At 34.3% G+C, this 17,282-nt stretch overlaps 1 protein-coding gene across 1 annotated transcript in view; it reads left to right on the top strand.

The window, feature by feature from the left end:
* Nucleotides 1-16,722, top strand: part of LOC124544351 (LIM domain only protein 3-like) — a 34,103-nt gene extending 17,381 nt beyond the window's left edge. Inside the window, exons 2-7 of the mRNA XM_047122857.1 lie at nucleotides 5,312-5,402; nucleotides 12,547-12,781; nucleotides 13,211-13,336; nucleotides 13,863-14,004; nucleotides 15,150-15,338; nucleotides 15,422-16,722. Of these exons, the coding sequence (XP_046978813.1) occupies nucleotides 5,357-5,402; nucleotides 12,547-12,781; nucleotides 13,211-13,336; nucleotides 13,863-14,004; nucleotides 15,150-15,308 (708 nt within the window). The 5' untranslated portion in view covers nucleotides 5,312-5,356 and the 3' untranslated portion in view covers nucleotides 15,309-15,338; nucleotides 15,422-16,722. The remainder of the gene's footprint in view (nucleotides 1-5,311; nucleotides 5,403-12,546; nucleotides 12,782-13,210; nucleotides 13,337-13,862; nucleotides 14,005-15,149; nucleotides 15,339-15,421) is intronic.
* The last annotated feature ends 560 nt before the right edge of the window (nucleotides 16,723-17,282 follow it).

Here is a 17,282-nt window from a genome sequence, read left to right as displayed (position 1 = left end):
GCACTAAATTATGTATAAGTTTACATTTTAACGTTTTTATTATTGTAATTTTAACATAATTAAGTTAAAGATACATTAGTTATCTATTGCTAAAAAGAAATAAAAAATATCTTTTGATATACCTACATATATTATGAAATAAAACCGTTTCTTTGTTTGGGAAAGCGTATAATATGTTAAAAGGATATAGAATATTAACATACCTAAGAGTGATTAGTTTGTATGGGGTTTCGTAATATTGAATAATTCGAAAATAATCTCGGATAAGATCAGGTAGGGCACGCGACGTCGCGAGGCAATAAAGGTAATGTAGGCAAGATATTTCCCAATATCTTCGTGGAGTGGCCCTCCCGAATATTTCGAGATTGTGTTCTCCCTACATAAAAATTGTTCCAGAATAGAGATACTACCCGGATAAATATTCAATTTCACTACGGACGAAAAAGATTTGATACCTTTGCTACGTACTAGCTTTATTGGATGATAGCCTTTGGAATGGAGTAGATAATCATATTCATAGTTTTTCGAATTCACAACTTATATCCAAGTTTATTCGATATTAGATATTTTATTACTATTCCTCCTTATTACATTCACTTAAATATATTTCTTGATATTTGTTTAAATGGATGGTTTATTATAACGAAGGTTGTCGTTCATTACAATCGCTAGTCAATAACGGCACTGTTTTCACTAGCCAATCACTTATAAGGCATATCTCCTGTTTGATCCCCTCGAGAGGTAAGAACGACATGTAGATGAAAAGGGCAGCTGAATCTAATACAATCGGGAAAAGCGATACTGACTACTACAGTAGGGTTGATATCGCAAAATGAATTTAAAAAATAATTTCCAAACAAAACGAATGTTAGAGAATGATCTAGTATGCTTTTTTATACACATTAAGTTCGCTATAAATATATATTTCATTTTTCTTAATGCAAACAATAAGAAAAGCTAATATTTATGCCCCATTTCGTATCACACGTTGATAACTACGAGGAAGTAGTTAAAGAGAAATATAAAGTTTTATTGCGTCTAGTGATATGGCGCGCACAAAGTATCGTATTGTTAGCAACCCTAGCGCTGGGTGGGGGAGGCCGGTATTGAATGAGATTGCTTCTTACTTCGCCAAATGGATCACGTAGTGGATGAGATGTCACAGTGTTTTAAGATACCAATTCGGACGATCTGATGCCGAAACATGCTCCTATTATTAACATACTGTTTATGTAGGGCTCATTTATTTTTTGTATTATTTTCGAACACAAAGGATTTAGTACATTATAGTAAAATATTATTACGTTATATATAAATATTGTTATCTTTAAGTTCTTGATAAAGTTAGTTAAATATTTACATTGTACATACATTCGCTTCACCATGAACTATTCTTACAACCGAACTTATTGCGTAACACTTAAGCGCATTGCCAACATAATCAAGTAAATACATTTACACTCTGTAATTGGGAAATTCCCGAGCCGGGCGCCATAGACGCGTCGGCGGTGGGCGGGCGCTGAAAAACAATTTCACGCCAAATCTTAGCTTGTGTTTTCCTATTTCCTTTTTATTTATCTTTTCGTCTTTTCTTTCTCGAGAATCAATTTCACGGATGAGTGTCGCGATGATCTCAGTTCAAAAAGCGCGAGGGTTCGTGTAAAGAGGTGCACGTGTGCAGTCCGAGGATGGGACCGCTGGCCTCATACCGCTCTTATTATACACTCGATGGTAGAACGCTTTCCGATAATAAGCTCCAGCTCGCTGCTCTTTATGATTGGATTGCTCTTGTGTTTGTTATCTCTGTACACGTGGCTCCGTCCGATTACGTAAGTTTTAAATAGCATTACTTCTTGTTCATAACATCAATTTAAACAGTGAGCATAATAGAGAATGTAGTGTAATGTTACTCTATAGTACAACTAAGTAGTGAATAACAGTGATTGTTTTGGCGCGCACCCAGATGGCATGGCGTATTTTGCTGACGTGCCGTTGTCGAGCGTTGTTGATTGTGCATATACAAAAGTAACAACAGATAAAAATATATTAATCGCTACTATATTATTGTTCGCAAAAAAATATTATACCATTCATGTGTTTGAAGAAAAATATTTAAAATTAATAAGTTATTTATTTCGTTGCTGCTGACTCGCACAAATGCCAGCAAGTAATGACTTCACAATACTCTACAGCGAGAGAGACCGCGACGGGCCGGCAGTCGGACTATTCAAAATTGTCGGGTCCAGGCGCCGAAGTTCCCTCGGAATTGACAATTTTACGAGCGGTTTATTTCCGGACACCGAACTTCCTTGCTTGGTCCGACCCGCGCTCCTAACCGGCCCTCTACACCCACACCCCTTTCACAGCTCCGGTCCCATCACTCTTTCTGCCCTAACGTACAAGTACACAAATTGACGTCTAGTTATTTTTGTGTATTTTTCAGTGTATATAACAAAATTGTAAACATAAATTCGAGTTTATAATTAGAATGTGTGTAGAAAGCTACTAACGTTATGTAAGATCTCATAAATATCCGCTCCGTTTGTTTGTGTATCGACGACACACATTTCCGAGGTAGTACATAAAATTTACATTGTATGTAAGTGTCTTAAGCGAAAGCTTCCCACTTAAAAGCTCTACAAATGCACTGAAAGCTCTTTCGCGCACTAATCCCAAACCTTTTAGCTGCAATCAAAAGCCCCGAGCGCTCGGTGCGCGGGCCGACGTGATGCTTGTGGAAGCGCCTAGGAATTTAATTTACATTTTTAATTAAGTTAAATTTTGTTCGAAAAGCTTTCACGGTATAAGAGTTTTCTTGATTAGAGTTCAGCTTTAGCTGAAGTTTGAGATTGATTAGTGGAGGTTTAATTGCTCTCAGCTGGTGAATAATGAATTCGATCAGTGTCGAGTCAGGGGGGAGTGTAGCCAGATTAGTTTTGCGTGATTAGATCAAATTGTTTGTATTTAAAAATAAAAATATTTTACAATGTGTAGTTTAACAGTAAATAATGCGTTCAATAAGGAGTGTATTATAAATGTTTGTTATTTTTTTTAAATCAAAAATAATAGTCAGTCGCGTTGTAGTAATGTCCATAATAATCTACCGTCACGTTTCTCGACAGTTGTGACGTAATTGACGGCTGGGGTGAATTTTAACGTACTAATGCTGCTTAATTGATCATGTGGATAACGAAATCATAATAGAGGTATATGTATTTGCTAGCTGTACCAACCCTAGGGCGCTTAAATGGATTTCCGCCTCATTCAGCTATTTAACAAAAACGTAATACGTAAACCATTTAATCACATGTTATTTATTAGATATAATGAAATGTGTGTTCATTTTCTAGTTGAAAAACTCTGACAACTTAAATGAGAAAACACGGATAGAATGTTGTTAAACGAATGAAGTACGGAGGTAATCAACACCCACATCACGCACTAGAACGCTATAAAGTACCCGCATGGTCGCTTGTAAATCGGTAAGGGCACAAAAGAGCCGTGCCGCTGACGTTAAAGCGAATAAATAAGAGACTCCCCCAAAGCACTCTCGGTGAGAACAAGTTGAGAGCCAGTGACGTACGATTTGACATAGAATATTTTATTCGAGCCTGCGTCGCCGCCATCCATTCCACTTATCCCGGCACTCTGTTGAATTTTTGACACGTCGGCGAAGGACTGATCTTTTTTATGCCTGGTTTAGCACGACAGTAGCCTTTAAATTCGCATTATGCGGCGTGTAAGGCACGGAGACAATTACTCCTTTGTCGGCGACTTCGGGTGTCAGATTATGTTGAGGGCCAAGCCTAACTATGAGTGATTGTATTACGGCTAAGATGGATGGATGTACTGAACCGCTAGACGATTGAGATTTTTTTATTAAAGATATTTTATAATATCTAAGTTGAGAAGGACGTGTTACAATAGTTGTATCTTCTTAAAATCTTACGTCGGCAGTAAGTCGCATCGCGGCTCAGCTGCCTGCCCCCACCCAATAGGACCGAATCCGGCGCAAGCAATCCATATTAGATTTGCTCGCTCTCTCGTATCCATTCTGAGATGTTCATATTTTATTGGGGCCAATAAAACGGATTCATGAATATGAGAAATGCATAACGAATATCGTATTTATGGATGGAGGCGAGCTCGATCTGCCGCGGGTATGTCGCGAGTAATTTGATAGCCGCCTTTGTAACAGGTGCTGATGGGAGTTTCGATGTGGCTTTGAAAGTTTATTCATTCCTTTTAAATTGGATTTCTACTTGGGATATAATGTTACGAAATAATGCGACTAAGGAGCGAAACATTCTGCAATAAATAGGATAATATCACATTTCAAAATTCGTTCAGAATTATACGTTCGGATGTGTATTATCGGTGATAGAGTAGTAGAAAACGTGAATTCTTACCGAATAATGCGACTTCAAACCAATGCAAGAATCACTTAGCTTTTGCGTGCCTAATTTATCTATAATTTATCACGCGCTAGATGGAGAATGGAAATATCGTAGGGAATCTTACCTGATTCCGATGAACATGCATTGGAGCAGATAATTGCAATAAACTTAACCTCTCCTAAAGCAAAGAGGATTCTTTTGTCCAGTATTTGGACACTGATAGGCTTACTTTTAAGAGCGTTCTATAATTAATACCGTACTAGCGATATTTGTAACTGTTATAACTATTACATTCCTTTACACATAAATGGTAGGTGTACTCTGTATGCACAGTATCAAGTTTCGATCCCGAGACATATTAGTACCTCCTTCGAGTTTCAATTTACAGCATGCATGGACGTCTCAACCTTTTGAGAGAGTCACTTCTAATAGTGCGTTTATTATTTTCCTTGTACTCGAATATAGACTTTGTGTCTTCTCCACAAGGAACAAAGATATTGTTACACATAGATAAACAAGCATTCTCCTAAATAAGACCTTGTTACTTTGACAGAAGGTACATTTTGGTAAAACGTAAATTACTTAGTGTTGCCGTTTGACGGCATTTTGTTGGAGTAATAAGGTCTCGCCCAGAGTGGACGTAAGGAGAGGATATCGTTTATTCTAATGAGGTTTCACAGCGAGACGCGTGCTGCTCAAGTCCGACGTTCTCAGCGATATATATTACTCGTATTGCCTTTTAAGATAAATACTGTCTAATAAAAATTCCTTTGATCTCTGCAAAATGCAATTTCATAAAAGTATTATCTACATTTGTTATATTGCGACTCATATGCTACTGTGATTGTCATAATATAATTATATGATATGATTGCACGGTGATCGTTACTAATCCTCTTTCTCTATTGTTCCAGGATAATAATATTACCGCTGTGTGATGCCCGAGTGACAAGTTCAATATGATTCGTGATCCGCCGGCCATGCACAAGCCCGACAATACCAACAGTAAGTAATTAATTAATTTGCCTTAATAACAATTTGCACTCTATCGACCAACCCGGATATATACAAATAAATAAAGTTTTTTAAACGTATAAGCCAGAATACTGAAATGTATACTATTGCATTATGATATATATATGTATAACTAAATTAAAATACAAGGTAAAATATTTTTTATTAATATTGTTGACAACGCCCAATCCCAAAATATATCATCGTAGGAGAATAACTATACCATATAAAGGTCCAACAAAAAAATTAAATAACTCGAAAGAAGAAAATCAAATTATTATTTAATTTACGGCGACGTCATCGCATATTATCTTATATACATTACAACATAGTATAGTATATATGTACTATGTTGTAATGTTTAGTATTCGAGCTCCAAGAAATCACAAGCACTAATTCCGCTCCACAATATTAAGAATGTTTGAGGATACTAGTTCTCTTGTACTAACAGAATATTTCTATATTGTTGCTAGGCATTACACGTTTACATAAGAAGGGAATTCATTTGTATAACATAATAGCAAAACAAAAACACTGCCAGAGTTATGCTCTTTTCGCTGACGTAATTTTTTATAATATTAGGACAAACAGGTCGTGAATAAAACGGGAAGGGTTGTGCCATAAACCGCCGGCTACGTCCGTCGCGATATTAAAAAGGGGACGAACGATATTGCAATATCACATTTATGCGAAATGTCCAACATCCAGATCGTATTGATAAAAATAAGCGATTTTTTATTGTTGCCCACAATATCACCTTATCTACTTACCCAACACGAAATGACAGTTTAACATGATCCAATTACTTTTCTTATTCCCTCTATTTTCTAAGAGAATTTGTTTTATCCGGTCTTAATATTACAGTAACTCCCTTAGAAGGCAACTCCGTTTCGACTTTGCCACAGTTTATGGGACCCTTATCATAATCAAAATCGTGTTTTGCGTTATTACAGCTATTAAGCAAATCGACGAGATGGAAAATCGAATATCTTAACGTGGTATTACATTTTTAGAATATTGACATTTTATCTTGATTACTTTATATTATTATAGAAATAAAAACGTAGTTCGGTCATAAAGTCTTTCAGCGAAGTATTTAGATTTTTCATGTAATATCGCAAATTCACATGCGGTGAATGCACAAGCAACTGCGGAAAATTGCAGAGACAGTCGGGTGGGTACAAGCGTGCATGGCGCACTGTGGTGGTGCGGTGCGGCGTGGCGCGGCGAGGCGTAGCGTTGCGCGGCGTAGTGGCGGAGGCAGCGCGGCGCCCGAGGCTGCTTGGGCGGCCCTGATAAAATTTATGGCCACTTCCCCTTTAAAACAATATTGAGGGCTCAGTTGGGATTTATGTCTCGCCGCTGCTGCAGCGACTCAATTTATTCTTCAATTTTTCATACAATAACTCACATACGTATTACGAGTGATGGATGAAAAGGACTAACTTTCGGGCTTTAATAAGAGCCTCCAGATGCGAATCTCCAAATTGGCTGAAGTTTATTGCCCACTTATGTCAGGCTTACTTGCCCTCGTAGCCATTCTCAACGAAAATAATTTACGACGTTGATTGTGTTGACTAAGTCAACGTTTGATTGTCTCATGCAGTCGGCGTTCCTTGTCTTAGGTGTTGCCTTAGCTAAATGAGTAATCTTAAAAACTGTTATAAAGGTTTTGCCAATGAAGTATTTATATATTACTTACAAAAATATTTTAAACAAATATTCATTTGATTTAATAATTTGGTTTATTAACAGAAACAACATTTTGAATATATATTTATAGCAAACATATTGATAAATAATCACCTGCATTTTCCATTTCTTGTCACGTTCACAATTTCTCTTTGCAATAATGAAACTGTAACTGTACCCTGTCATTTACGACGTACCACAAGTAACAACAAAGAGCGCCTTGCTGTTTTTATATAATAAATATTTCCTATTTTTAACGAACATTGATACTGTATACATATGAAGATCACTGAAGTCTTCTCTGCTTGATAATATGTACTTGAGTTTACTTATATTATGTTTTTTTTATTGTTCGGTAAAATGAGATGAATTAATTGTGAAATAGCTTCAACCCGAATACGATAAAATTATGAGTTTCAATGCCTTTCCAAAGAAAATCTTAATTGTAAATAAACTTTAAGTAGTTAGCTTGGGAGTCCTTATACACACACACTATATCGCCCCAGCACTTAAAAGTATGTATCTTTTTCAATAGTTACTATACTGAACAAAATATATACATATATATATATATATATATATATATATATTAATAAATATATATATAAATACTTCGCTGAAAGACTTTATGACCGAACTACGTTTTTATTTCTATAATAATATAAAGTAATCAAGATAAAATGTCAATATTCTAAAATATATTTATATATATATATATATATATATATATATATATATATATATATAAATTAATTCATAATATTTTTATAACAATGCGTAAATTGATATATAGCATTCATCGCACAAAATAGCCATCGGAGGGTTAAATCGAGCTTTGAACACTAACAACTAAATATCCCAATCAAAACACCGTGCATACAAAGGATTAACGAAACGTATTATTTTGTATCTATCATCCCTCTGTATGCAATTACAAATTATACTCATTATACACAAGAACAAATTAAACAGAAATTAATTGGTCGTGGTTACAGTTATTGCTTGAAAATTACAGCATAAATAAATACCCTTATTTTCTTGGAAAAACAAATTATCTTTTAATACCAGCAATGAAAAGTAATTAAGATACGGTTTTCTGACATTAAATAATTGGAATTTTAATTGCTCAAACAGAAAACTCTTTCTTTAGAAATCGTTTACCACTGCCATTAGGCTTAATTCAAAAATTAATTTAAACTTTCACAAGGTTGCGTCGGGAAGCGAGCTCCAGCGTAAAGGCAATATCAATTTCATAATTTTAATTAAAAAAACTAACTTCTCTGATGACAAAGTCTCGTACTTTTTTAATAACGGAAATGTTAACGATGGTGGATTTAGGAGGGAGAGGGAAAAGGCAGGGCGATGGCGAGATCTCTTTAGCCATTGCTTAGTAGGAATTTTAATAAAGTTGTTGACAAAACATAAAGTTAACGCGTACACGTTACACGAGCGTGAAGCTAGGTTCGTTTTATTAGTTTTTCATGGAAAAAAATATTACAACCTGCCTTAACTAACGATTCCACTAATTCAAATAAAAATAGAACAAAAGAGAAAAATAAGTATTATCAAAATCATCAAAATCAAAATAAATTTTATTCAAGTGGGCTTTTACACAACTTTATTCAAGTGCACTTTTGACAATTAAGTAAAGCTATCACCGGTTCGGAAAGTAGATTCTACCGAGAAGAACCGGCAAGAAACCCAGTAGTTACTCTTTTTCAACATTTAAAAAAATACAGTCGTGTTAGTTCATACAATTATTTAAATTAACATATCCTGCCTGGAAGTCAATAGGTTCATTATCATATAATATAACTTCTACAAGTTTGAATTAAATTTTAAAATTCGAAGTAACCTTTGTATAACGTACGTAATCAAGTTAAAATATAAAAATAAATGCGTGTTACGTGAGCTGGTCATTATTTTTCGCTATTTTACATAACACATCTATAAATACAACATTCCATGTATAAACTAACATTAAATAATCTACATTTAAATACATCTAAGTAACTAATTATTCGATCGCTGTAATTAAAACTACGTCTTCATAATTAACAATTTATGTATTCGTGGAACATTGTTTTTAGAAAGTATAATAATGATATTCAGAACGAGCTTGTTATGTTTTTACATTCGTTCATTATTAAGGCAAAACCCGCATTTGGTTAAATCTAATTAAGCCCGCATAATGGATATCGCAACAACGCAATCAGCTACATTGTTTAATGAGTGACCGACAAGTGAAACTAAATAAACCATAAAGCATTTGGAATAGCAACCGCAGTAATTGTATCTGTTAATCAGCCTATTTTATATTTGACTGTATATTTAATTAACAATGTGTAATTAAATTCAAAAGAAAATTAACTTAACATATTTCGTATGCGAACAACGTCTTTTTATATTATAATTTTTGAACACGTAATAAATAATTTATATATTTTATACGTTATTAATTGAACATACATAAAATGTATTGTTATAAAAAACAAATTCAACTGAAATTAAAATCATTACCGTGGAGGATAATATGTGCGTAGCACATTGACTATTCATCACGTTTTGTTGGTACGGAAAGGCCACGTTAATTGCAAAACGCAGTGAACGATTGTAAATTGCACGGAATGATTGCGGAGTGGTCGTGATGCGGGTTCATTACAATAACCTGGCATTTAATTGAATCCAAGGAATGTTACCTACTATGGAGATACGGACCACTACACCCATTTCGTTATTACATTTCTGCACTGTATTGTGATTGTTTTTATATGTATAGTGGTTAATATAATTCAATCAACAACACAATATAACAACTAACTCAACGAAGCGGCATATTGTTTATTTGTCTTGCGCTAATTTATGTTTAGTGTTGTTAGTATTACGCCTCTTCGGTCTAGTTGCCGGATTATAAGGCCTCGGATTTCAAGGCGAATTCAAATCTCGGGTCGGGTTATTTGATTCTTCTGTTGTGAAATGTTCAGTAGTAAATCAGAGTTTAGAAAGCAGTAGTTCTTAGTATTTTGGAATGCGTGTAAAGCTGTTCTGGGTCTGAACTTGCTCTGGCCCTTTTGGATATACCGCCCCATCAGATTATGGGAATAGATGTGGGGATAGTGCATTTCTGCTTCTGTCTTGAGCAGACATTTGTGACAATATACGTCCATCACAGTTTGTTAGTCTCCCTTGAATTGTAATCGATAAGAAAGTCACCATAGCCTTGCAAAATATGGTATAAAATCATATAAGTCAAAATAATTATAGTAAAAAAATCTAAATTCAATATAAATGGTGAATTAATGGTATACAAAGGAATATGTAATTACGACATTTAAAGCGGCTTTTCGGAATCGAAATAGCCCTAATATGTGGTCGCACCATTGTCGTTTCACTCGCGCTAAAATAAATTACTTTTCATCCATTTCCGGGTTTCTTTTCATTTCAGCGCCTTAATACGTTGGCTGCCGGCTGTGTTGGCGAAATTATACGAGCAGGCCAGTTCGCAGCCAAATCTCTATCAAATTCACGACGCGGTAGCAATAAAAATGGAAAATACAAAGCGACTTCCTTCACTAACGGACATTTATGTAAATTTAACTTTATTAACTCGCTCCACTTTATTGCTATCCTCGGTGAGTTTATACCAACACGTTCTGAGCCACACCTTTGTTGAAAATACCATTAAAAAATATTTTGCAACTCTTTGACATTTATAAAAAGTTTCACTACGTTGCGAAACCTGAATAGGCTCAAATGTACTCTGATACTCAGCAAATACATTTATTGTATCGTTTTTGTATCAAGTCAGTATCGGCATGGCATTGCATAAAGATAAAGATTATTCAAAAGATTTTTTCTGTTTACATGTAATGTAATGACTGTATGAATAAGGCTAAGAATCTATTAATTTTCATAATCGCTAGTTAGAACAATCGATAATTACAACTTAAACATCATATGCAGCCTGAAATGGGCATAATGCGCTGGTAAGAGCGCGCGCGCTGCGCTTCGTAAGGCATTCCTTGGAAAAATACAATTGCAGCTATGCTTATGAATAAGCCTAGTGATTTTTTATTGCGAAAAGAAGTTACTACATTTTTTCCTTGTATGAAGTATGAATCAGAAATGTAAACATTTTTTAATGATTTTAGTCGTATGGTTGTTGTTGTTAATATTCGTTTTTGTTATTTGAAGAACTTAGAAAATATAAAGCTTTAAAAATATACGATAATATCCTATTAAGTAATATGTATAAAGATTTTAAAATTGTATGCCTTTATTTTATCGTTTAATCAAATACATAACAACGACAAATAAACAGTTACAAATAATAATGAATATATATTTTAATAAAATAAAATTGAAAAGTTTTTGTTTCATCGCTCGAATTATTGTATGAATTACTGCGCTTATTTAGGAAATAATCCCGCGAATGTGGGCGGGTCTCTCCTCGCAGCTTACTAATTGCTCCTTGCAACGCCCGGAGGCGGTACGTCATCTTTATTATTTTATTATTAACGAGCCACCATTAATATAGTCCAATTAACTTTATTGTCACGACGTCGACTCCAATAAACGAGATGTATCGACGATGCGCAAGATCGATCGAGATGAGTTATGTCCACCTAGTTACCCTTTCAATTGGATCCTTGATTGGTTTGACGTGCCATTATTATAGGATCGACGCGTCACATGAAACTGATTGACTTTCGTGACCGTTTTATATTTATTTTAATCATTTGATATCGATATGCATTTATCACTTATGTAATGATTGCTTAGACAAACGAGTTGAATAACTTAACTCTTAGGACAATAATTATTGTGACGTTTATGTAAGACCTGTTTTGTTCGTGATTACGCAGAATAACAAAACATTGCAAATCAGAAAACTCTAAGACGATAAAATCTAAAAGAAAGTTAAACAGTGTTCTTAAAAGCCTTTATATAGTAGACGCGCCATAAATTGTAATGCTCCATTAATGTAACGAGTTCTCATCGCTTATACAGTTGCAATTCTTTCGCTCAGAAAAAAATGCGTATGCGCATCCCAATGACGTCAATGAGTGCACGTCACGCGGACGCGTCTGCTCGAATTAATTGAAGCAATTACACGGGAGAAAACAATCAAGTTAGATGAATGCCGTAATGAATCGCGTATTATGGACAATTATCTACCAACCTGTAGCGAAACAGAATGCGTTATGAGCTCACGTTCCTTCGCAGTTAACTAAATTAATCATAGTGCTGTTTTTTTTTCAGGTAATTTAACATTAACAAGCCATTGTAATTGAAATAAATACCTCGCTATTTTTATACATATAAATGGTTTATTTATTATTTTACATTTTTATTTTGTGTTATTTATTATGGTGACTTTTGGTATATACTTAAATAAAAAAAAACTACTTCATAATTCTTAATAAATAAACTTTTTTAATAGGCCAACAAGAAGACAACAAGTATGCGCTCAGCAGTGGAGTGGCTAACACAGGGGGCGCGAGACTTTGCGCTCAGTGTGGGAAGGTCATCACTGAGCGATTCCTACTAAAAGCCATGGAGAGGTTCTGGCATGAAGACTGTCTTAAATGCGGCTGTTGCGACTGCCGTCTGGGGGAAGTCGGCTCCAAATTATACTACAAAGCTGATCTTATGCTTTGCAAGAGAGATTATCTAAGGTGAGTTAGCATAATAAAATTTACAATTAAGCAGTATTAAGCCGAGCTTTATTTTTACTAAAAAAAAAAGTATGGGAAAATAAATATAAGATAGAAGCTGACATATTGTTTAAGAATAATGAAAGGCCACACGTCAGTAAATTGATCTCAGTTTTTACTAGCATTTTCTATCGTAACTTGACACCGCGCTATTGAATAGATTACAAATTCTATGGACTGAGGATTCGTATTGAATTTCTGATGCTATTTGTAATCCATACAAGGATATTTATCAGCGAACGGTCGCGTTTACATTAACTCCCAATAACGGCGACGTAGCACTCAAGATTAATGTTTTGAATTGAAATTTACTTGACATGCGTCATGTAACTAAAATACGAGATTTTAAATTGCATTTCACATTTATAATATGCCTTGATATATTAACAGGTTATTCGGTGCCACAGGCAACTGTGTGGCGTGCAATAAAGTCATTCCCGCCTTCGAAATGGTAATGCGAGCCAAAAGTTTCGTTTACCACTTAGAATGCTTCGCTTGTCAACAGTGCAATCACAGGTAAACCTCTTTCCTTCTTTTAATTATAATAACACACGTTGGCTATATTGTTAACAGTTAATTCATTTTATTTATTTCATTATCGTAGTTCTTATTATTAATACGTTAAAATGAATTGCTTATTTTACATGATGATCCTGATAAAAATATAATACACTGTATATTAAATATATTATTTAACTTTTAATTAATATAATTAGAATATTATTAAAATATATTACACGGTACCGTACGTAGGTGTACGGTATAATGTGTATTACTTTATACTAGGTTAATATTCAGAGGGGCCAAATTCCTTCCTCTAAGTAATATAAAAAATAACAAATAATTTTTATAGTAATCAATAAACGGTACAAAAATTGAACTTGCATTTTAATCCAAATTATATATAACGCTGATAACCGGTATGTTTGAATTTATTAAAAGTAGACTTATCACATTTATAACAGATGCAAAATATTCTTCAGTAATCTTATTCTATTTAATGACTTGCAACTAGTATCACAGGGTCTATAAATCTGTGCAGGTTCTGTGTGGGCGACAGATTCTATCTGTGTGACAACAAGATACTTTGCGAATATGATTACGAGGAGAGGCTGGTTTTTGCCAGTATGGCAGCAAATCCCAGCGGCTTAGCGCATATCAGGCGACAAGTTAGCGGATTACAGGTATAAATTTTATCTATTTAGAATTCATTATTTTAATAACGCTTAAACTAGGGCTGCACCTGCTAAAGGCAGTTTAAAATACGTCAATTATACATACATTAAATATAATAACAATTTATTTATTCATCTATATTATAATGTTATTTATTTTACATTAAAAGACAGCGGCTAACCGTCATTTACTTAGCGCTAGGTATACATTTGAAACGAGTAATTGGCTAACACAGTCTCTTATTACGTGAATATTATATCTTTCATGAGGTGAGTATCACATTGCGATTCTCACCACGTGGATAGCGGGCCGACCGCCACGTCGCATCAATTACAGAATTATGTGTGACGTGGACCAATAAGCGCCATTAGTACTACCGTGTTCTAAGCACTTATTTATTTATACAATTAGTGATATATGATAGCATGTCTTGACAGTGAAATGATTACACCTTAGTTGTTTCTTTTTTATTATAAAAACTGTAAACAATGTAAAATTAAACGTAAATTATAAAATGAAATATTGACCTGCTTAATTTAATTCGCCGGTTCTTTTCGGATTTTGGTTCTATTTTCAAACCGTTATGATTTTTTTTTTCATATTGTTATATGAAAAAAAAAATATATTCAAATTATAGATCAAAGACTTATAAAAGAAACATAATACTATTCATATATTTCTCAAATGATAACGAGTTTGATTATTACATACGACAAGGGCACAACACTATTTGTCACATTTTATTATACATAATATAACTATCATGTACGCCATATTATGTAAATAAATTTCTTTCAAATTTCCCGTCCTTAATAAAGGCACGTGAAAAAGTAGGCTTCGTAGGAGTAAATAACTCCCACAAGGACACTGTTAGTGGAAGATTCTATCTCCACTTTATTATGTTTCTTTTGTGATCATTAATCTTTCTCGTACGAACGCTTGTCGGAATGCGAATGTGGGGGAATCTATTTCATTTTATGAGTCGCGCGAGTGGAGGGAACCCATTCAGCCGCACGACATTTCTAATCGACTTTTTGATTGCGCTCACAGTCTACTGTTAGGCGTTTGACAGGAGAATTGCTAACATTGAAATGGAATTAGCGTTGGAGTTGTGCTTTTATATTTTATTCGAATAATGTTGTTTTTATTTCAGTCACCGAGTAGTGCATATGTCGGCGGGGCAAGTGGATGTGCGGGGGGACCGGTAGGCCCATTAGGCGATAAGGATAATGGAGGCTGCGCTGGGGCAGACGATGCGTCCAGTGGGTACGGCAGCCCACCTGACCCCGACGTGTGCGATGCCGCGCGATGACCGACAATGACACGCCGACTAATTGCCTCGGTTAGTCCTATTACACTAAAAAAAAATATATGTTAAAATATGTTTTTATTAATGTGCTATAATTAATCTTTCTCTACCCACAGGTGAAGCCTCACTGAGCCTCGAACGTTTTCAACGTCATGAGGCGATGTTGCATCAAGTCATCCAACCCAGTCATCACCCATCAACGTCATACAATAACTTAGATAGTATTGACTTATCTTCGTTTTACGTCCGTCTCTTCACATTTCACACTGCAAAATTATTTATTATTATTCTGCATCGTTATTTATAAACTCTATTAATAAAAAAAACAGTGCAGATTCACGAAAAAGTGCAATTTTAGAAAGTAATAATGTTTAAGCGAACATAGTGACTTTATTCAGATCATACAAAGTGCAGCTACATCGAAGTGTCTCGAACGTTGTTAAAACTGCCGCGTGTAAATGTACTTTACATTAGGATAGACGGTGGGACATGCATGAGGCCACTTTACAAAATGTCCAGGATGAGTCGCGATAGCGTCGTCAGAACACGATATTTCCATTATGTATACGATTTGAGTCTACATGTTAAGATAGCGTCGCGTGGGTAGAGCGCGAACTCTCGCCCCACTCTACTGTACCATACACAACGCTTAGCCTTTTTAGCGATCGAGGTAACAATAGTTAAAAACTTCGAATTACGTACATTCATAAAATATTTGTATAATTTAGTTAATTTCTAAGTTAATATTAATATTTTGTATAAATTTTCATACAACGAGTCAGGTCCATAGTTGAAACTAATTGATAAAATCGATCTCATTGTTAAAAAATGTGTACATTAGCGTACCTAATATTGTTATCATACAAGGTATGAACTTTGATTGTGGTTATTTTTTACATTTTATTTTTCAATTTTTTAAATCGGGTAAGTGGGTATGTTAATGTTATTTTGTACCAAAGATATCTTTCCGTTTGAAGTTTTTAGTTTTTTTTGCAGATGATGCTACTTTATAGATTATAATAGTAATACCTTATTCGGTACTTTAAAGCGGTGCAATGGTTGATAGTTAAGTACCTCTGTATAAATAATATTATATTAAGACATTTTGTAAATTGTATTTTCTTACTTTGCCATAGCTTCAGTGAATGTTGATCGCACATACCGATTGTAAATAAAATACGTGGTGTTGAATCCCTACGTTGTTTTATATTTATGTAAAAGAAAATTCTGAATTTAGAAATATGCTTAAAAATTTTAAAATTAAATAAACATATTGTAATATAAAAATTTCTACGACTAAAAAGATGTATTTATGTAAAAATTTGAACTGTCGTTACTTAGAGTTATCTGCTAGGTTAGTGTGTCTCGTCTCTCGCGTTGTATCATAGAAACAACAAATAAAAATCTCAAACATCGACGAAGTTATTTTTTATTTTACCGTTAAAATGTAAATAAATATATTTATTTAATGACTACTCATTTGTTTTATTCTTAGATACGTAAGAAAGTAGTTTTGTAACAGAAATTTTAACCACTAAACTACGTTAACACTCCATAGACCTATACTTACGAAAAATAACATATGTAAATACAATAAAACAAATTATGCGATGAACAACTTTATTTTAACCAAGATGCAACCATACATAGACATACGACACTTAGTTCTTAAAATTAATGTCAATGCAATTGAGATTATTCGCGCAAGCAACAATGATAACTTCGGATAAGGTTTTTGAATATACCTTGTAATGTGAGATGGCAAATGATTGATAGATCAAGAGCCGGCGCGTACTGGATACATAGGGTTAAGTGCGCGGGGACACTTGCGCATAAGAGCGGTTATACAATTAGCATGCTATACCAATGCTGTAGAGGAATAGTCGGCAATCATTCATTTAATGATCTTTTTTTATTTAATTTGAATAAAATAATCTATTTAATGATCATAGTTGACCCATACAGTGTCCTCTGTGG

The sequence above is a fragment of the Vanessa cardui genome, chromosome 4 (genome assembly GCF_905220365.1).
Source record: "Vanessa cardui chromosome 4, ilVanCard2.1, whole genome shotgun sequence".
NCBI lineage: Eukaryota > Metazoa > Arthropoda > Insecta > Lepidoptera > Nymphalidae > Vanessa > Vanessa cardui.
Note: the sequence above shows the minus strand (reverse complement) of the source record. Positions and strands in the feature narration are given on the sequence as shown.